This window comes from Idiotropiscis lumnitzeri, chromosome 8 (assembly GCF_059441095.1).
Source record: "Idiotropiscis lumnitzeri isolate Australia: NSW breed Sydney's pygmy pipehorse chromosome 8, RoL_Ilum_1.0, whole genome shotgun sequence".
NCBI lineage: Eukaryota > Metazoa > Chordata > Actinopteri > Syngnathiformes > Syngnathidae > Idiotropiscis > Idiotropiscis lumnitzeri.
The window spans coordinates 19,562,132-19,583,076 of record NC_142398.1 but is presented as its reverse complement, the minus strand read 5'-3'; the positions used below and the strand labels follow the sequence as shown (position 1 = coordinate 19,583,076).

General features: G+C 40.2%; 3 protein-coding genes across 3 annotated transcripts; 2 read left to right on the top strand and 1 right to left on the bottom strand.

Annotated features, from left to right (window-relative positions):
- Positions 1–616: 616 nt before the first annotated feature.
- On the top strand, positions 617–6,299 carry LOC148332623 (germ cell-specific gene 1-like protein). The gene is made up of 5 exons (XM_088303517.1): positions 617–1,188; positions 3,637–3,684; positions 3,917–4,069; positions 4,761–4,872; positions 5,472–6,299. The coding sequence occupies exons 1-5, from the start codon at positions 900–902 to the stop codon at positions 5,764–5,766; spliced, it is 897 nt and encodes a 298-aa protein (XP_088159643.1). The 5' UTR covers positions 617–899; the 3' UTR covers positions 5,767–6,299.
- Positions 6,205–14,479, bottom strand: tmc5 (transmembrane channel like 5). Its single transcript, XM_088303518.1, has 21 exons — positions 14,344–14,479; positions 13,426–13,561; positions 12,839–13,059; positions 12,677–12,754; positions 12,452–12,565; positions 12,258–12,360; positions 11,431–11,506; positions 11,084–11,344; positions 10,471–10,613; positions 10,231–10,375; positions 10,009–10,161; positions 9,309–9,475; positions 8,928–9,003; positions 8,744–8,841; positions 8,572–8,667; positions 8,383–8,458; positions 7,925–8,058; positions 7,363–7,536; positions 7,108–7,186; positions 6,931–7,023; positions 6,205–6,865 (listed from the first exon to the last, which is right to left on the bottom strand). Exons 2-21 carry the CDS (start codon positions 13,494–13,496, stop codon positions 6,302–6,304), a joined length of 2,922 nt encoding a protein of 973 aa, XP_088159644.1. The 5' UTR covers positions 13,497–13,561; positions 14,344–14,479; the 3' UTR covers positions 6,205–6,301.
- Positions 14,480–15,270: 791 nt separating this feature from the next.
- Positions 15,271–20,892, top strand: tmc7 (transmembrane channel like 7). The gene is made up of 16 exons (XM_088302385.1): positions 15,271–15,569; positions 15,878–16,142; positions 16,242–16,390; positions 17,000–17,155; positions 17,285–17,370; positions 17,450–17,595; positions 17,676–17,823; positions 17,951–18,133; positions 18,214–18,359; positions 18,473–18,587; positions 18,661–18,758; positions 18,899–19,082; positions 19,187–19,317; positions 19,632–19,787; positions 19,869–19,947; positions 20,268–20,892. Exons 1-16 carry the CDS (start codon positions 15,554–15,556, stop codon positions 20,460–20,462), a joined length of 2,253 nt encoding a protein of 750 aa, XP_088158511.1. The 5' UTR covers positions 15,271–15,553; the 3' UTR covers positions 20,463–20,892.
- Positions 20,893–20,945: the final 53 nt, after the last annotated feature.

The following is a 20,945-nucleotide window of genomic DNA, read 5'->3' as shown; positions in this document are numbered from 1 at the left end:
CAACCTTTCACACTCACATTTACATTTTTAGACAATTTAGTAATCAGTCAAAGCGGAGAGGTTATATAAGTCATTATGACTTGACATGATAAATATTGACTGAAAAAGAAGTACTCAGGCTACAACACCTGTGGATTCACCGATTAGCGTTTTTTTTGGGGGGGGGGCAAAGGATTTTTCTTGTTTTGTTTTTTTTTTTTGGGCAAAAACGCATCCACCAGAAGAACAGCTGCTCATGTTCGATTTAAAATTCAACATACTCGTCTTTCAAATAGACTTTTCCCATTGCAATGAAGTGAAATGCCATTAATATATAGCCCACCCACCCCCCAAAAAACAACACATTTTTGTTAAACTTTTTTAATGATAAATAGCACCGTAATAATCTGAAAGAAAATAGTTAAAAAGATGAAAAATAAAATTGAAACATAAATGACAACGTAAATTTAAACTGGATTTCTCAAGTGCAATTAACCATAAGTCCCCCCCCCCCCTGCCCCGCATGCTCGCGCGCACACTAAAATGAACTTTTGGTGTGCAGAGTTCACAGTGGCGCGCTATGACGTCACATCAAGCAGGGGGCGCACAAACGTCGTCATGACGCAAACGCGTGCGGATGATAAGAAAATCCCACACTGGGATCCAAGCAGGAGTCAAATCCTTAGACAACGTGACTTCCTTTCAAACACTCATTGGCCGCCGAGTGCCAAATAGAAGTGCCCAAATGCTGCAAACAAAAGTGACTCTTGGTCACAAGGACGCTGCGTGATTCTGGCACTTAAATGGATACTTTTGGAAACAGTAGAACGCTCGCCCTCACCATTTGATACATTTGGGAATATCGCCTCTCTTCTTCCTCTTGTACCCATGAACTGTCCGCCACCTCCTCCTCCTCGACAATGAAAACAACTCGCAGATGCAGGACTCTTCTGTCGGTGGGCTTGAACTTCTTCGCCTTGCTCTTCGCCATCACGGCTTTCATCACCACTTATTGGTGCGTGGGGACGCAGAGGGTCCCCAAGCCCAAGTGCAGCAAACTGCGGACCCACCAGTGCATCGACTACGGCGTCAACGAGACCGACCCGAACAAAGTGGTCTACAGCTGGGAAACCGGGGACGACCGCTTCCTCTTTCGACAGTTCCACACAGGAATCTGGTTCTCGTGTGAGGAGAACATCCACGATGAAAGTAAGATCACCAGGTGTGTGTGCGTGTGTGTGCAAGGTTGTTCGGACAAGCCTTGGCAGGGGCATGCTTCAGTTTTTCCCCGTCCAACATGACACTCATCAATCACAATCGAAATCTATTAAAAGATCTTATCATGAGAGGTGTAAAAATACACACTCGGCATTGATGTAGAAGTCCAGATATCTGTGAAAAAAAAACATAAATTGGTGAGTAGAAGTATGGCTTCAAAAATAAGTCAATGAAGCAAAATAAAAAAAAGGTCCACACTCTGAAATGTACTTACTAAAAAAATATTAAAATCAAACCAATTATTTATTTATTTATTTTTGTGAACATGAACTACTAGGGCTGAACTATAAACATATTCTAATCAAAATCCCAATGCAGTAGCATACAAATTTCAAATGTTCTAATTTTGGAGAAAAAAAATTGCCTCATTTGGTCGGTGGGCTTCTATCGGGTTGCAGGGTTCGGTTCCGGCTCCGGCATTTTCATGTTCTCCCCGGGCAAGCGAGGTTTTTCTCCAGGTGCTCCTGTTTCCTCCCAAATTCCAAAGACATCGTTTTTTTTCATGAAACATGAAAAGTTGAAGTGATAAAGCCACAGATTTTTGGGGGGAATTAGCTAAATAAACTCTTGTTTGACTAAATTTAAGTCTAACCAATAAGGCCAAAGCATTTCTATATAACGAATCTGATCAATTTAATCATAATTATCTATTGCCTGTGTATGTTAAAAATGCAAGGGAAGAGGACTTGCATATGAAAAAAAATGCATTTGCAGTATTTTGGGGGGAATCTCAATAAGATAATTTTTTTCAAAATCGTTCATCCCTAGATTTGACAAACAAAAAATGTGAAAATAGGTAGCCTAAACTAAAAGAAAAAATGAAAAAAATATTTGTATGTGTTTTTTTTTTATTTCATTAGATGGCAGAAGTTGGTGATTTAAGCTGACACATTAAATTACAAGTTGTCAAAAAATGCAGTATAGTCGTACTCAAGTAACTACACATCCCTGAATAATGTACTTAAGAACAGCAATAAAAACAAATGTATTCTGCGGGTCCAATACAAAATTCTTAATTATTTCCTAACTCCAATTTTTTCTTCACAATAATGTGATGTATGCACCCACAATAATCTAAATACAACATTGTGATCTGATTTATATTCCGTTTGTGGAAAATTAGTTTAGCAGCAAAAATCCACCCGTTTTTATCCATGTCAGGGGGCGGCCATTTTGCCACTTTCTGTCGACTGAAAATGACATCACAGTTAATCAGGCGTCAGGTAATGACCACTCACGGATCAGCCGCTTCATTCATATTCCACAAACACAATATTAATCAGAAGAATGCGTTCAGACTTGTGTTGCTGCATAGAACATAAAACAATATTTTGATTTGACTTCCCCTTTTGAAGAACAAGAGAGAAGATTGAGTGTGAAGCTAACGTGTGCATTTAGAGGTCATAACAAGCAAGGTCAAAGATGCTCTCCTCTGTAGCTGGCGCACTGCTTCTAAATCTGAAATAACAAGTGGAGTCCATTTTTCTTTCTTTTTTTTTTTGTGAAGAAGATGAGTTCCGACCTCCGCTGCACTTACTTTGTTTCGCTCAGCAACAACAACGTGCATTGAAAAGATTCCTGAGGGCATTGCTAGGACATGTCTATCTCATCAAGTGGCTGTACGATGGAAGGGGGAGCTGAGACAGCTTGAGTTAATAAGGATTACGTAACAGCGGCCTTAATGAATTTTTCCTCAAAACAGCTGTTGCCAGCCTCCGTCTACCTGATTAAAGTGTTTCTTTACAACAACTCCATCAACAAATTCCACTTAGAACATGAGGCATCTTTGTTTACTCCGCCCAAGGCTTGAAGCATCATTGCAAATAGGGTCTTATTTATTTATTTTTTTTGCGAAAATCAACGTTTTAATTCCTCTGTGAAAGGAATGACGGAAGAAGTTTGAGTGACTACAAGGCCTTTTATTATTTTAATTATTCTTCACATTTATGTCATATTATATTCCAGTGTTGTATTTTTAGGTGAGAGTTTTTATCCAATCAGAATTCAGTTGGTTTGTGTTGCCAGGCAGATTTTATAGTACGCCTTCAGACTTGCTGTGAATGAGCTCCTAGAGTTGATGGATAGTTGTGATCGCCAATCAGATCACAAGTTGGTGACAGCGAGTCTTCTCGAAGGCCTCACGTTGAAGATGCGAACGTGTCCTGTCATCACTTTTGAGAGAGCAGCGCTAAGCGGAATCAACAAATCCACACCATACTGTCTTACTATTATTTCTCCAGCCGTGGTGTCATAAATGTTGACATTATGAGAAGTATTTATTCAAGTTTTTTGGTTTCAGAAATGTGAAATAAAAAGTCATCCTGTGTGCCTCATCACAGCAGCAACAAAATGTAATTGTGTTATTCTGCGTGATCCTAGGTGAGCGATGTCGCAGTTTCATCGATTTGGCTCCAGCATCAGAGAAAGGCGAGTGTTCTATGATTTGAAATATTAAAATTAAAATGTTTTAGTCCATTGTACCCTAGATTGTCATCCAATTTTTCTTGCAGAAACTACAGCGCAGCCCCCCCCCCTACCCTTCACCTCCTTCCCTTGATTTTGAAATTCCGACTTGATTTGCATCATTCTGACTGAGATGATGAAATATGACAACGTCTATTATACTTTATGTATTTAATGATTGCATCTTGTCTGTCAGGGATGCTGTGGCTGTCGCTGGTGTCTGAGATGCTGTACATAGTTCTGCTGGTGGTGGGCTTCGGCCTCATGTGTTTGGAGCTCGTCCATTCCAGTAACATCATTGACGGACTCAAGCTCAATGCGTTCGCCGCTGTCTTCACTGTGCTCTCAGGTTATCATCATCGTCATCTATTTATATTTACTTTAGCACGTGTCAGCTATTTCCAAATATATACTCTCGGTATGTTATAGTAAACTACAAACTAGCACCTCGTTAAAACTCTTTCAGTGCCATTGACGGATATAGAAGCCAAAAATTACATTCATGGGTTGGCAGTGAATGAGTTAAAGGGGAAGTTGACCCCCAATTTTTTTTTTATTTATTTTTTTTAATAATTTTTTATGTTCCTTCACTAGTTGAACCCCATTCTGATTGATATTGCATTTGCGGAATATTAGTTAAGCATTAAAACCCACTTTTACCCATCTCAGAGGGCGGCCATTTTGTCACTTCTGTCGACTGAAAATGACCTCGCAGTTGCTCAGGGTAACGACCAATCACGGCTCAGCTTCAAAAAAACAGGTAAGCTGTGATTGGTCGTTACCTGAGCCGTGAGCAACTGCGATGTCATTTTCCGTCGTCAGAAGTGAAAAAATGGCCGTCCAGTAAAATGGCTAAAATCGGGTGTAATATTAATCCGAATGTTTAGACGAGTGAATCCGCAAATTCTGTTGAAGTTGAAGAAGCGCTTATTAAAAGTTAAATTATAGAACATTTTGACAAATTGTCACTGAATCCGTCGCGTTAATGACTAAAAGTTAGAACATTTTTGATGTTTCTCACCTCCTCCATTCATTTGCAGGTCTTCTGGGCATGGTAGCTCATGTGATGTACACTCAAGTCTTCCAGGTCACCGTCAGTCTGGGACCTCCCGATTGGAGGCCTTACAACTGGGACTATGGCTGGTCTTTTTGGTATGACTCATACAACGTTTGTTATTCGATGGCTTCTCTACATTAACATAACTTTTACAAAACCCAACACAAAGAAGGATTCTTAAAATTCCTTGCAACCACTCCAAATAGTCTCTTAGCTCCACTCTCACCTCTCCCCAGCATCACTGTCACCACTAATGAAAAAAAAAAAAAAAAGCCCAAAGCTCTCATGTTCTGCAGGATTAGGCTTTGGTGCCAAAGCCTGATACCGGCGCGATTGGGATTGCATAAGGGGATGATATTTCACGCCTTGACAATATGCGCAGTGTGTGGAAAAATTCATCTATGAGTCGAAACAATTCTTGACCTTTTAGGAGCATCGGCTCAACCTGAGCGCTCGTTACATGAGATGATGATTTGATTGTCTGACCTCACACGTGACCCGCTTTACTTGAGGAGAGCAGAGGGACTTAAAGGGATTGACACTAATCTAGGCAAACACAGTGTGACGAAATTCAAAATGCCATTTGGATTGAGCACTTGCCATTTTTTTTCCCGGCGGTTAAAACTGAAAGTGAGTGGCAGGTAACTAACTCTCTTCGTATGTGCGTGTGTGTGTGTGTGTCATATTATATCAGCATGGCCTGGGCATCCTTCACCTGCTGCATGGGTGCATCGGTCACCACGCTCAACTCCTACACAAAGACTGTCATCGAGTTCAGGCACAAGCGCAAGACCTTTGAGCAGAGCCTTCGGGAGGAACACGCAAGAGAGGCTTTTGAATATTTCCGAGAGCCGTCCGTGCACTCCATTTCCAAGACTGTCGAGGTATATTCCAGCCAGACCCTTAAGAGCGGCCGCAAAACACCCATACCGGCGGACTCCTTGGACCTGAGTGACATTCGGGACTCACTTGGAGAAGAGCAGTGCTGAAATTGAGAGGAATGTTTTTATTTTCGGCTGCTTGGTGGATTGGATGAAGCCTGGCGGTGTTCATTTTGAGACTGGAATCAGCACTTCAGGCCAGACATTTAAACGCTGCCTTAATTGAATCCAGTCCCTGGAACTGGGAGATGTTGAACAATCTAAACCAGCAGAGAACAAAAAGAATGACGGATAATAATTGTGGGGGTTTTTTTTTGTGTTTTTTTTTTTTAATTTAGCTGTTAAAGAAAGTTGTGTTGAGTTGAGTTCTTCTTTAAGAAGAATAAAATTGAAAAAATAAATAAATATATATATATATATATATATATGTATGTATATGTATATATATAAATTATATATTATATTATATATATTATATTTTATATATATATATATAATATATATTTTATATATATATTTTATATATATAGAAGCAAAGCTGCCTCTCACATGCAAAGACTAGATTGAGACTTTATTTACAGTAAATTGTTGTATCGCTAGTTTTGTTAAAAATAAAATTATGTGGGCGAGACAAACTTGTAGTTCAGTATCCGTCGTCATACTCATTCTGGGCTCGTTGCCGGGCTAACATAGCTTGGATGAGAGCGCTGGAACTAGCGGGAGGTGGATTTTGCGGAATAACTGGGCCCCAATGACGACCCTCATCTTGTTCTGCTCTCTGCCTCGCTTGCATGACTTGTATCATAGCGTTTGACAAGGAAGATGGAAAGCCGTCTATTTCTGCTGCTGCATTTTCTTCATCATGTTGTCTTGCCTGAATTACAGCCATGAATCTGTCATGAGGGTTTTGAGGAAATTCTGATGTACCGGAGTACACATCTCTTCCATGATCGTCACCCACGCGCCTGGCAGGCTGTGTGACGGACGAATGGGGGATTGGGTAACGTTCTTCCATTTGCTCCTCAGCTCTCTGGCGGGTCATCGCGGTCACCGCCTCAGAAGTGGAAATATCCGAGGGGAGTGGCATACCACTGGGGAAGCGCCTCTCATCTTGCTCAAGTCGTTGGTGAATAAGTACAGGTTCAAGTGCTGCGTTCGAGTGGGATTGACCGCCCGTTGAACTGTCTTCCATGTGCCGCTTGGGGCGCTGAAATAGAAAAAGAAACAGATGAAACAAAGTAAGGTTAGCATTTGATCACGTAGAAATGCTACCTTCTTTTGATTCTTTTGTTTGTGCTTCTTATTAGGATGTGATTTCTGGAGGTTCTGCAGTTTCTCCAACAAGAAGGACTTGTCTTTCCCCTCCTGGTGAGAAAAACAAAAAAATGGTAAAGAAGAAGTCAAAGTTTCAATCAATAAAACACACATCGACGTTTGAGTCACACTCACATTAGCAATTTGCTGCCTCAGTTGACCAATGAGGTGCTGGCGGCCCTGCGAGACTTGCCAGAAGATATAAATGATGATTCTGACGAGAAAAGCATAGAAGTCAAGAATAATAAAAAAAAATAAAAAATACGGGTAAGATTAAATTTTCATCAATTTAAACGATTCATCAGAAACTGAACTGCATTTTTTTTTTTAAATTGATTTTGAAACAATATAGCGAGAGTAACTCATATTATGCAACTGCTGTGCACTTACAAAATTATGAGTGTACCGAGAAAGTAAACTATTTCACTTCTGATGACATTGTCATAGATCCAGATAGCCCCTTGAGAACCAGGGATGTCTTCCATTCCATCAATCCAGATTCCAACCACACTGAAGGTGTTGTTTAGGCCCCGAAAAGGGCCACATTGCTGAGAGGGAGGAAGTCTACAGAGAATGTAAAAAAAATGAAATGAAAGAATTTGATTTTACCAAAAAAAAAAAATCAAGTAAAAAAATCTGGACTTTTGATGAAACTATATATACATATATATATATATATATATATATATATATATATATATATATATATATATGTATATATATATATATATATATATATATATATATATATAATACAATTTTCTATGGGTCGCCACTTGATAAAATAAATAAATAAATAAATGAAAAAAATACATTAAAAAAAAAAAAATATATATATATATATATATATATATATATATATAATTTTCTATGGGTCGCCACTTGATGAAATAAATGAAAAAAAAAATAAATATATATATATATACACATATATAGATATAGATATAGATACCGCCATGCAGTGTAGGCAACCATTGACAAAGCGCCCACAAAGAAAGGGAAGAAAAGAAGCGCAATGAAGATGGTTTGCATCTGAGCCGCTCTGCCCGTCCGCCGTGGAGGTTGACAGTTGTGAGTCAGGCTGACCTGGGGACAAAACGTATATCTGCATATATCATACATATCGTAATGCCATCAATCTAATTTCATTTGCAAGCTGTAATGGAAAACACGAGGTTGCCTTTTCTATTCAGAGGTTTGAATGGCGTTATTTCAGAGGTCATTCCATGTGCATGAAAAATTCAGCAATGCCACTGACACTGTCAACCAGGATCCAATTACCGATCCTCTTGAGTTCATTTATCGTCTGACATTAGTTGACCTCACAGCGGAATAGTGCTCCTAGAAACCATGTTTTGCATATCCAATAAGATAAAACAAAGGAGAGGAAAAAACAGTCCAGATATTTACCTTTTTTATAAAAAACAGGACGAAAAACTTGATTGTCTGAATGGCAGGCAACAGTGGCGAGAAGTAAATCCCGATCCTACGATGAGAAGAACAACAAACCCTTATGACAGGATCTTAAAATCTTGATAAAATGCAGCATCATTTATACTTTGATTTAAGTTATGAATTAATTGCAATAAACTGTTTCACCAGACTAGAGTCTGTGCATAGATGAGTTCAAGGACATTTCTGGCGACGTCAAACTCTGGAACGCCAAGACGTGGTAGGAATTTTGTTCCAATCAAACTGAAATAGATGACAAAAATAAATTAAAGTCCCATCTGAGGTGACATCTAAAAATTTCCGAATTAGCAGAACTCACTTGCTGAGAAATTCTCCGAACAAGGATCCCAATATGAGAAAGAAAAAATCAAAGATGACCAAGCGGTACAACGCTTGGCCCACCATGGACTCCCAACACTGAGAGGAAAAACATTGAAAAGCTTAAAGGAACACGACGTGGAACTGATTAGATTATGGCTCGAAAGGGTTCATGCTCAACATACCGAAAACTTCTGAGCCACCACATTCATCCAGTAGTAGCACAAAACACCCAGAATAAACATCTTCAGTAAAACGTTTCTGGAAGCAGGAAAAAATAGCTAAATAGAAGTAACACAATTACATTATATTTACATAAATCATTTCTTGATTGGTCGCCTACAGAGCCGTGAAAAATAATTTCCCCATTACTCAATTATTATTATTATTATTATTTTGCATAGTTTTCACATTGGAGGGACTGACCAGCAAAAAAAAGGGTCAAGTGCCCAGCTCTGTTTATTTGATCAATTTAGCACTATTATTTCAGGAAATTTGCAAATATTACAATCCATACTTTTATGTCTACAGAAATATGCTAAAAAATAGAAAGGCTGCTATCAGACCTGAGCAACAGAGTGTAGATCTGTCGGCGTTGACTTGAATATTGCTCAAATTTATTGAAAAGGGAATAGAAGAGTGGGACCACCAGGTTCATCAAGGAGACCACAAAGGGGACAAGGAGAGTCTTTGCCTCTTGGAGCAGAGACCAGTTTGAAGCATCTGTTGTAGTCTGCGAAGATAGAAAGCACATCGGTGGTTGTTAGCTAACAACAGAGTATCTCTCACCTGTAGGGGGCGCTCTATAGTTTAGAAAATACTCAACATAAATCTCAATTTTTTTTTTTCTCTTGGGTCTGTTCTGTTTTAACGAGCAAAGTTGTTGCCGTGGTAAAGACATTGTTTTAAGAATCTGTTTATGTACCTTTATGTGCATTCACAGTACAAAATCGTTCTGTACATGCAGTAAACAACTCATTTTTTCCCCCCCAAAAAAATCATTGCTGTGGCTTATATACAGGTGCATCTTATAGTCCGGAAAATACGGTAGATTAAAAGAAATCTTGTGCGTTATTCTTTTTATATAGTGGGGCAAAATGCATTTTTTTAACTATATATATATATATATATATATATATATATATATATAGCTTTAAACATTAAACAAAATATGACATATAAAACGGTACCGAACATCTTACGTCACCTTTCCATCAACCATAATTCATTGTGTGCTCTCCTTCTGTTAATCAAGCGACCTCATACCTGCTGTTCGTAGTGGCAGAGAAAATAAATGCTGGCTGCACAGCCAACAGCCAGGCCGGTGGAGAGAAGCCACGAGCCCAGATGAATTCCAACGTGCTTCAGCTTTTCAGTGAGTGTGAGCAGATCTCTCTGGGCCTTCTCTGACAATGACTCCTGAGAGGGATAAATCCCAAATCTCTTGTTAAATAAATAAAGAAATCGTCATCAAGTTTTAGCATTTACCTTTAATTGTACTCTGAGGTTGTTCTTGCGCCGTCTCACAGCTCTCTCATTAATGATGTTAAAATCCCAGCTGCACAAAAGCTGCCATGCGCTGTTTGAAACTTGATCGGCAAGCATGTAGTTGGTCTTAAAGGAGTTTGCCATGCTGCAGGGGACAAAAGAAACATTTAACTGGGAAGTTTGTACGTATTTTAAAGCTTCAAATGTTGACTATAAATACATTGTGCAAACGGGACTCACCTTGTGATTAGTGCAAAACCGCACGACACCATATAAATGGCAATTGTGAAGAAGTAAGCGAGCTGCATGTTGTATTCCACCCGATCCACATGAGTTTCATTGCTGTAACCGCCGTAGTACATGACAGTGGAGTTGAAGTAACCCTGATGGAGTTGAAACGCATGATGCAAATTATTTCAATATGAATTACATTTGAATGAAATCTTGGAAAATTTTGTTAATGCTTCTCAATTATTTTCTGTTACGCCCCCCCTAGCAAGAAGAAAACAATCAGTGCTCCCCCCCCACCACCACCGCCCACTTTCCGCCTCAACGATAAATAAATGAATTTTCGCGGCAAAACAAACCTACACCGTGGAGTTAATCCTCACAGCGCACAATGGACAATGAGAGCGCCACTGCCACCTACTGGAGTGGATGTGCAATTACACTTTATTGTAGTACGATGAAAAAAAGCATGTTCCCCAGGGTTATACGCGCCCCCCTTCAGAATGGCACCGCGCCCCCTTAGGGCGGCATGCCCCACTATTTGAGAAGCACTGGTTTAAAATAAGATACTAAAAAGTAGCTCACATTGCGTGACAGTCAAGGCAATGAATAAAACAACACTCACAGCTCCAGTTAGAATCTCCAGTCCTCTGAAGCTGACATTTGGCGGTGCGTTGGGCGAGATATCATAAACCAGCAGCGGGATGGTAATGAAGCCAAAGTTAACCAGGAAGGAGAATATGTTGAACAGGAGCAACCACTTGAGGAATAGAAAGTAGGTGAGGACGCTGGTGCCGAACTTGCCACCGATCTCTTTCATGATGCCTTGCCACAGTTCCAAGGCCTGCCTAGCCGACCGGATACTATAGCCGCACCTGCGAAGAAACTGCAAGAACACAGAATGTGACACGTCAAGTCACTGCTTCAGGATGACGGTGTTAGAAGAAATATTACGATCTTAAAGAAACTCACCAGTGATGTTCTTTCCGAACAGTCTGCAAAACAAGTGAACCGACGAGATTTGGACTCAAATGACAGCACTTCACTCCTGTGAAAGTCGTACAAAACATTATTTGTTGTGACTGTCCATTTGCTTGGATAAAAACTAGGACTGTCAAAATTAAAGCGTTAACTCGAGATTAATTTGACATTTTTTTTTAAACACAGTTAAATATTTGAACTCAGTTAACTCAGTTTTATTCACTTCAAAAATAATTTGCATATCGTGCTGATTCTGAATTCTGAAAAAAAAAAAAAAAAAAAAACTAAATTCAAACACAGTACCATATTAGCGGTATATCTTTAGCACACCATCTCAGAACAAAATATCCCGCTCAAGTTACCACTGGGCCTTGCAATGAAACGCTGCTGGATTGTGGAGCTCGTGGGCAAAACTAAATGTCAAAATTTTGAAAATTATTTGAAAAAAAAAAATGCCTGTAAAGATGACTCCTTTTAAATCGTATTCAAGAATCAAAGAAAGCTATTAGAACAGTCTTTAAATTAAAATATGCTTCATATTATGTGATATTACATTAATTACACGATTATTACCCAAGTAAATACCTGTTACAAGCTTAAAAAAATACTAGTTGAAAAATGTGATTAATCACAATTAATTATGCAATTTTTTGTGATTAATGATTTGAAATTTGTAATCGCTTGACAGCATTAATAAAAACATTACTGTAGGACAACTTGCACATTTTTCTGTAAATCTGTAATCGGCAGAAGGAAATAGATGCTGTCCTTCCTGCTAATTTGTTTCAGTAGAGACTTTGTACCGTACATTTCGTCACCTTATATGTTTTTTCTCTCCAAAGCTCATGGGAAGGTCCCGTATGGCCTTGATTCTGTCTCGTGTTGACAAGGCAACAAGTTCTTTGACCAGACTCTTCTCCTCTGTTACACGGGAAACGACAGACACGTTGTTTGAGTTGTCACTGATAACCGTGCAGAGATCCGAGCTACTAATTCATCACCTGACTCTTACCATGTTCCATCTCATTTTTGATGGCCTCCTCTGTGAAAGCGAGATAACCAGGATCATGGTTAGGAAACGTGTTCATCCTCAATCCGACTCCCCTCCATCTCATAGACATTGTGCCTGAAGATCAACGGGAGCAAGTAAGTACCGTACTATAATGCTGTCAAACACGGACTAGGCGTTATGTTGACCTGCTGCTTTGTTACATCCAGCACATGGTTCAACCGTTACCTGACGATGCAGAAGGAAGTCGGATTGGTAGCAATTGATCGTACTGCAAGTCACGGTCGCTTTGCAATGGCATACGACCTGCATTACAATGAGTGAGTCGGTTGAACGTTAGATCTGATTTTAAAAAATGTGTGTTTTGATGCTAGATCAAGCCTCACTCACTGAAGTCATGCTGGATCTCAGAACTTTCCGGGCGTCTTGACTGGAGTCCCATGGGAATATTTTCTCTTTTCCTCCAGCTTTCCTCCTGCCGGCCGCCCCAGGGAACTCTCTCGACATCGTCAATACCATTGCTTTGACCAATCACAGAGTCGTACGTTTCCTCTCTGTCCTTGCACCAGTCCAGGTCTTCTCGGACATAAGGGTTAGTGTGCTGTGGTTTTCTGGGGGATCGAAATAAAGCGATGGGAACCGTATTACAGTTTGATAATTTTCCGGAGTCCCAAGCGGTTTACGTTTCCAGAGAAAATCATTTTATTGAGCAATTATTAAAATGCAGGGTTCCTCAATCCTGTTCCTCGAGGGCCGGTGTCCTGTCTGTTTTCCCTCTCTCCCTGCTGCAACACACCTGATTCAAATGATCAGATAACCGGCAAGATCTGCAGAAACCAGATAACGACCCTGATCATTTCATTTCGGTGTGATGGAAAACAAGCAGGATACCGGCCCTCGAGGAACAGGATTGAAGAATTTCATGCTCATGTGTAAATATGACTTCATCACAAATAAATGGTTATATGATCACACACCTATCCATTTCCAGAGTCTCGCTGTCATGGTAGGCAGGGTTGAGATGTCCTCCGTTGCTGTAACTTGACATGAGGGCCTTCAAAATGTTGATCCTTTCACTCAATGATCGAGCATGTATTAAATTATGTTCCAGTCCTGTTCAAAAATTCAGTATATGATTAAAATATTGTACCTTGTGTTCCTGTCCATACAAGGCTACGTTGCAAGTTTGATGCGAGGTTCACATTTTGTGAGAGATGTGTGTCATTTAATCTGCCTGCCCCGCCCCCATTGGCTCATTATTAATTCATAAAATGGGTTTGAGTTATTCCCAACAAGGGTGCCGTGGCATCCTAGTTCACGGTGAGAGATAATCAGGGTTGCTCGGGGAAATTATCTAAATTCCCTTAACATGTGCGAAAATGATTATTTCTTCAATTATTCGTCTATCAATGATAAGAAGTACGTGTCGTGAAAGGCAGCAATTAGTGGCTCTTCCGTTCGATGGCTGAAAAAGCAATATACCCGTGTATCCACTGGTTGCCATTAATACAAAGATGAGCTTTTTGTGCAATTAAAAATGCAGAGTTCAAAATGAATAATGCAATTTGTGAGTAAATTGAGATAAAATCCTCTTTATTTCAGTATTCATACATCTTGTGGTGTGCCTTTAGATTTTTTATTTCGTAGTTTCAAATGAATGTCTTGACTCGGTAATGGTTAGGAAACACTAGATAGGCTTCTAGCCTGCATATACGGCTGAGAGTACACGATTACGTAGACACGTAGAATACATAATTCAGCAGGATAAGGCCTTATTAAAACTTCAAAACACTACATACAAAACAGTCGCCTACTGAATCGAGAATGTGAATGGAGTACAGTGTGTCAAAGAGATACCTACATTGCATAACAAAATATTTGTCAAACCGGCTTACCTGGTAATTTGGTGGAAATTGAAACAAATCTAATAGAAGTAAAGCCTGATTAAAAAAAATAAAAATAAATACAAAAACGATAGACCTAGAAGTCCATGCCAATCAGACTAAGAGACAAAAGCGACCTGTGTGTCCAATAACAACCATCACAAAAGTTTGTAACCAGGAAGTCAGTGTGTGCTGAAGTCACAAAGGTAAAAGTCCACTTCATATGAATAGACGAGGTGGGTCTTGGGTGGATGATGTCTGTTGTGAAGAAATAACAAAATCCATAGGCATCATTTATTTAACATCCTTATTTGGACCTTCAGGCAGTTGTCCAAATGTATTTGGATATGCAGACCTGTATACGGTGCTGCTTTTCATACCTGCACACACACAAATAATGAAAATATTTAGATACTGTAATTGTATCTGATTTGATTATGCCAACTTTTTGGCCTACTTTGTGAAATGGCAAAAGCTACTGAAATTTAGTGGAAAAACAATTCTGTTTGGATGTCATGGATGCACCACACTGTACCACTTCTGTGAGATATAGTTTTACTCTATGTTTCGTCGGCTTTCAATTCAAAATCATGCTTATATTGACTTCACTGCAGGGCACAGTGCATTATGCATTTGCACAATTTAGATCTAAAACAAGAATCGTACTTAAAGGTAACTGTGAAGCTGATGTGCGTCATACCAAGAGGTATTGCCAATAATAAGAAAAATTTAAATGTTCGAACTAAAGTAAAATGTTGGTTAAATTATATCTGAAAGTTCCAAACAGCGCATTTTAAATGTATGTTGAGTTGGAAACAACTTTACGAACTTTTACGGTGTCCCTTGAACGTAGCCTTATTGTGCAACCACTGACACTGAATTGTGGGAAATGTAGTGCACAATGTTCCAGGGGCCATGCAGTTGACCGAAGCTGCCTTTTTTTTTTTATATATATAATTTGTATTTTTTTAATTTCTATTATCACCTATTCTTAATCTGCTGTATGAAATCATATAGAAAAATAAATCACAAATGAACACGAAATACAATCCACTTGTGGGAGTGTTCGGGAGTTCAGGAAGTTGTCGCGACCACTGCGGCGCAAATAATGTTTTCAACCTGACAACTGAAGCGTCAACAACTAACAGCAGTTGAGGCTAACAGTTGTCCTACATAACATTGTTCAATATTTATCCGTTTTCCGACCCCGGCAAAGGTCGCGATGGATACGGATTCAGGTAAAACCAATTTAGCATTATTTGTGCCTGCCTTTACCTGTCGCGATCGTCACTCCAGTGAAGTAAACTCTTCAGCTAACCAGCTAATAAGTACGGTTGACGTGAGATGAATTCGTCTCGAAAAAAGATAACAATGATCTCATGTTTTACGACAACACACAAGGATTTAGAATAAACTAGATGATTCACGGGTTGCTGCTCTATAAATTAAACTGCGTTAAAACGAGTTAATCTCTAACTGTCATGTATGTTATCAATTCATCAGCACATCATTCACATTCTAGTTCTTATTTTTCAACCTTTTGCAGTGTTCTACACTGATCGAAGTGGAAAAGTCACCAGTAACACCCTGCTCGATCAGCTCCCCAGCTACCAGTCCCTGCTGTACCGCAGAAAGGTGTCCAACACTGGCACCAAGAGAAGGAGCAGCTCTCGAGCTGGCATTGGCTCCTCCGGCAGTGGGAAATGGACTCTGAGTGCTGTAAACAGCCATGATGAGAAACAGAAGAGCCATGTGGCGCAGAGACCAACAAGAGAGCTTGCCCAGACCATGGCTGAAAAACGTAGAGACAAGTAAGAACCGTTTATCCTCACCCCTATCATTATCTAATTTACCCAATATTTTGTAATGGCATAAGTGATCCTAATGTGTTTGACTTTGCTTGGTGTTAGAGCCCTACGCCTCGAAGAGGATGCTGACCTGAGCAGCTGGAGACAGTGGAGACAAAGCACGCGCAGGTATCTCCGCAGGCTGCAAGATGGTGTCAACGAGTGGTTGACCGCCATGCAGCTCTGGAGGAGCGACATCCACCTGATTGAGGGTGAGGTAGTTGTTACAATTTGATCTCATAACTGAATATTCCCTCTCATTTCCCGTGCGTCTGAGCATTAGCACAAACTCCCTGAGCATTCCTTGGAACACGGTGAACAACATCGGCTAGTATCACACCTGTCCAAAACCTAAGATCATAAGTTAGATGATGTTGTTATGTTACAAAAAAAAATAGACCACATATATATCAAAATAGCGCATATCATTGGTTAGACATTTGTCGCACGAGTAAATGAGAGTGTGTAAGAATCGGTTCAGAAATAAGCATTTCATCAGACTTAGAATGCCCTTTATTGTTATGATACTAAGAGTACAACGAGATTAGAGAGCTTCCCCTCCCCAGTGCAAATAAATAATAAAATAAAATGATTATGACACTTTATGTCGTGCCCACATTGATTCGTCCGTAAATCAGTGTAAGTAAATTGGAATTTTGTAATGATCGTAAATTTGAATAAATTGTTGCTTCAATATTCACTATTTTAGTGAAGAGTGACGAGTGCCGTTTTCATCACCGATATCTGACGATAGGAATAGTTAAAGGTTAGCTGGTATCTACAATTATCATTGATTGTTTTTCTTTCTCTCGCTTGTCTAGGAATGTTCGGCACTGGGATCCTGTCCTACTTTTCCTTCCTGCGCTTCCTTGTCATGCTCAACCTGATCATCTTCACCCTCATGTTCAGCTTCGTCTTGCTGCCCATCATCATTGCCCCCCACGCCTCGGGCAACATCACCTACAACCGGGATGATGGTCAGAGAGCGCTTTGTTGTGTTCAGCACATTCATCACTTTGACTGCCTTCAAATCAGTTAGCGCTTGTTTTGTCTACGTGTATGCCGCCAGGGTGTTCAGCTCGCATCTCATCTTGTTTGTGCAACAGGTGGTGTGTGCAGTGTTTATCCAAGCAGCGCTCGCCAAGGTCTTGTCATTTTTCACGAGCATATCGCAGATCTCTTGTCCGGCGGCGTATGTATTTTTATTGTCAGAAAACAATAACAGTGTATTGCCGGTTCTTCACTCACCCGTGTGTGCTTTTTTTCTGAAGGGTTTTCTTGAGCAGACCTATCTGTTTTACGGCTACTATAAAGTAGACAAAATCCTCTTCCCGGGGACCACGTATAATTTGCCTTTAGCCTACCTGCTGGTCACTGTAGGATACCTCTTCCTCAGTCTTATCTGGATTGTTAAAAGGTGCAAATAATTATCTTTCAAGTGTTATTTTTTTGAAATGCTTTACACGTCGCTGACTAAAGAGACCTTATTTTTTCCAGGTCTGCCACCGGTTTCAAGCGCAACTTGGTGCAGGATGAAGACCGTTTCCAGAGTTTTTGCAACAAGATCTTCGCTGGTTGGGACTTCTGCATCACCAACGGGAATGCGGCAAAGCTCAAAAGAAGCAGTTTGCTTTACGAGCTCAGGGTAATTTGATCTGAAGTTTTTTTTATTATTTCGTGATTAATTACGTTATTTCATTTTCAGTTGAGAAATTCAGGATTTTGTTCTGAATCTGTTCTCCCATTTTTTTTTTTTTTGGTTTTCCCTTTAGACAGATTTGGAGGAAGAAAGGATCAAACAGAAAATAGCCGATCGCACCCGTAAAGAGAAATGTCGCATTTATCTCATACGCTTCATCCTCAACCTATTCGTCATTGCTGTGCTGGCTGCTTGCTTCTACAGCATTTACGTTGCCACCATTTTCTCCCAGAAAGCACAGATGGATGAGGTCAAGGTAAACGCAGCCTTCTTCACGATAAACATGAAAACTGTTTGCATATGAAGCGATGCTGGGTCCGTTTTTCTGAATTGCAGGTCAATTTCATTGTGGATCTCATCCACGAGTACCTGCCGTCAATTGTGATCACTTTGGCCAACTTTGTCACTCCGCTCCTCTTCTCGGTCGTCATCAACTATGAGGACTACTCGCCTGCTTTCGAGATCCGTTTTACTCTTATGAGGTGCATGCAATGTCACGTTATTTCCCGACTATAAAATGCACCTGCATATAAGCCGCAGCAGCTCTTTTTTGGGGGGGAAAAAAAGTTAAATTTCTTCATTTTCTTTCTAAAAGGTGCGTATTCATGCGACTGACCAGCATTGGAGTTTTGCTCTTCTCGCTCTGGTCTCATATCACAAAGTGTAAAGAGGAGCCATGCGTCTGCGGCTACAACCATCTGCTCTACTCGGTAAGTGTCGCAAATGTGAAATGGGATGCAATTATCACCGTGCCCTAAAATGTAATACCATGTCTTCCTGCAGTGTTGGGAGACACGTATTGGCCAGGAAATGTACAAACTCACCATCTTTGATTTTATAATCATTGTGGCGGTCACCATCTTTGTGGAGTTTCCCCGAAAGTAGGTCCAAATTCCGAATCTATGACATTTCCTCAATTTGTGTTTTCCTGTATTGAGTTGTGATATTTATGCGGTTGCATGGAATGTGCTCTGGTCTGCCTTTTAAGTCTCATAATATACAGTCCTTCCTTTTTGCTCAGGCTGATAGTCAAGTACTGCGACTGTGGCCTTGCGAAGTGGTGGGGTCAGCAGGAGTTTGCGATCCCTCAGAATGTTCTTGAGATTGTCTACGGCCAGACCATCTGCTGGATCGGCGCATTCTATTCCCCTATGCTGCCTGCCATCTGCACCATCAAGTACTTTTTTATCTTTTACATCAAAAAGGTAATTAATGCCGACCCTTTTCCCCCCCCCAACATGAACCCAAATCAGAAGTTCTTTAGTAGCCCGTTTCCATGTTGTGTTAATTCTATTTCATCGTTGACCAGGTGTCACTGATGAAAAACTGCCGTCCAGCCACACGTCCTTTCAGAGCCTCAAGTTCCAACTTTTTCTTTCTGGGGGTGCTACTGATCGGCTTGAGTTTGGCCTGCGTGCCTGTTATTGTTAGTGTGGCACAGTAAGTAATGTTACCGCATGCACTTTTTTGTTGTGCAACTCTGCTTGTGTCTTGAATGTCCCAGGATGGCCGAGTGGTCTAAGGCGCCGCGTTCAGGACCCAGTCTCCCCAGGAGGCCTGGGTTCGAATCTCGAATTTCCCCATTGTGGGACTAATAAAGGCAATATTATATTATTATAAATGTCATTCACTTGATTAAAAAAAAAACAAAAAAAAAACAAACCTCAAAATCGGTTTAAGATGTAAAATATAAAAACAATATTTATACATTTTTTTGATTTTATTCATCCATCTGACCACGTGTGTATATGCAGAATAAACTGCTCGCAGGCGTGTGGCCCATTTGTGAATTACACCACCTCCTGGGAGGTGCTGCCAACTGCCATATCCCAGCTGCCCAGTGGGGTCCAAACACTCCTCTTCACTGTCTCATCCGAGGCTTTTGCTGTGTCCTTCTTTGTGGTTACTTGGTACGTGAGACTTTTAAGTGATTTAAAGGACTTGTCATAGAACAGTTGATGACTTGAGCTCTTTTATCTCCTATGCTGCAGTTTGGCCATGTTTTATGTGATCGCACTCGCTGGAGCACACAAGAGGGTGATCAAACAACTTAGAGAGCAGCTCGCCATGGTGGGTGTATTGAATCTTTTTAAAGACTGTCAGTCTTTGTGCAATTTTAGCGGTGTTGGTCAGCTTTGCAGACAGAGAGGTTAAAATTGTCAGAGCCGAGAGAGATTCATTTAAAGATGCTGTAAAGTATTATATGTATGGTCGGTGTGTCGTTACGCTGTTAAAGTAACACCTGGTGGACTTTCAAGAACAGAACTTTTAGTAGGCTCTCTTGTGAGTGCTTTCATTATGAAGGTTCACCTGATATTGTGTGAGGTGAGTATAAGTTTGACTTCAAATAACTGGCTTACTGGCTGGAATACACTTTGTGTGTTGTGCAGGAGGGTCGAGACAAGCATTTCCTGATCCAGAAACTCTGCCAGGCCCAAAAACTCTCTGCTATCACGTCACCCGGGTCAAACAGTCAGCGGCGGTGCAGCAGAAGCAGCCCCAGTTACCACACCAGCTTTTCAAACAATTTTCCAGAAGGGGTGTTTCTGGCACATTCGCCTCCCGACACTTCCACGCATGTGTGAAAAAAGATTTTATGAGTTAGGGAGCAACAAACCAACACTACACTGGAAAAGCAAGCTGCAGTTGTTTGTTTTAATACAATAGGCATTTTATTTTTACCATGTATTTTTTCATTTGACATCGTCTTCCTTCTGAGAAGGACTTCACTACAAACAGTTCTTTATTAACCTACTTTTTGTACTGTATTGTGCACTTTATAAGCATGAATGCAAAATGTTGGCTTTATAAAATATGTATTTGGGTGACATTATTTTTGCACTGTGGTTGTGCGAAAACCAATACATTTACAACACAACACAATGCAAATCTCTCCATACTGTTAACTGTTTTTTAAGTATTTTTTCAAAATGTTGTTAAATGTTTTTTTTTTGTTTTTTTTAAACATTACTGGGTGTTGTGACTGTGAAGGGAAAATAAACATTTAAAATCCTTTATGCATAGCCAGCTTTTCTGTTCAAATTTGGCGATGACCTCTTTGGCCTCCA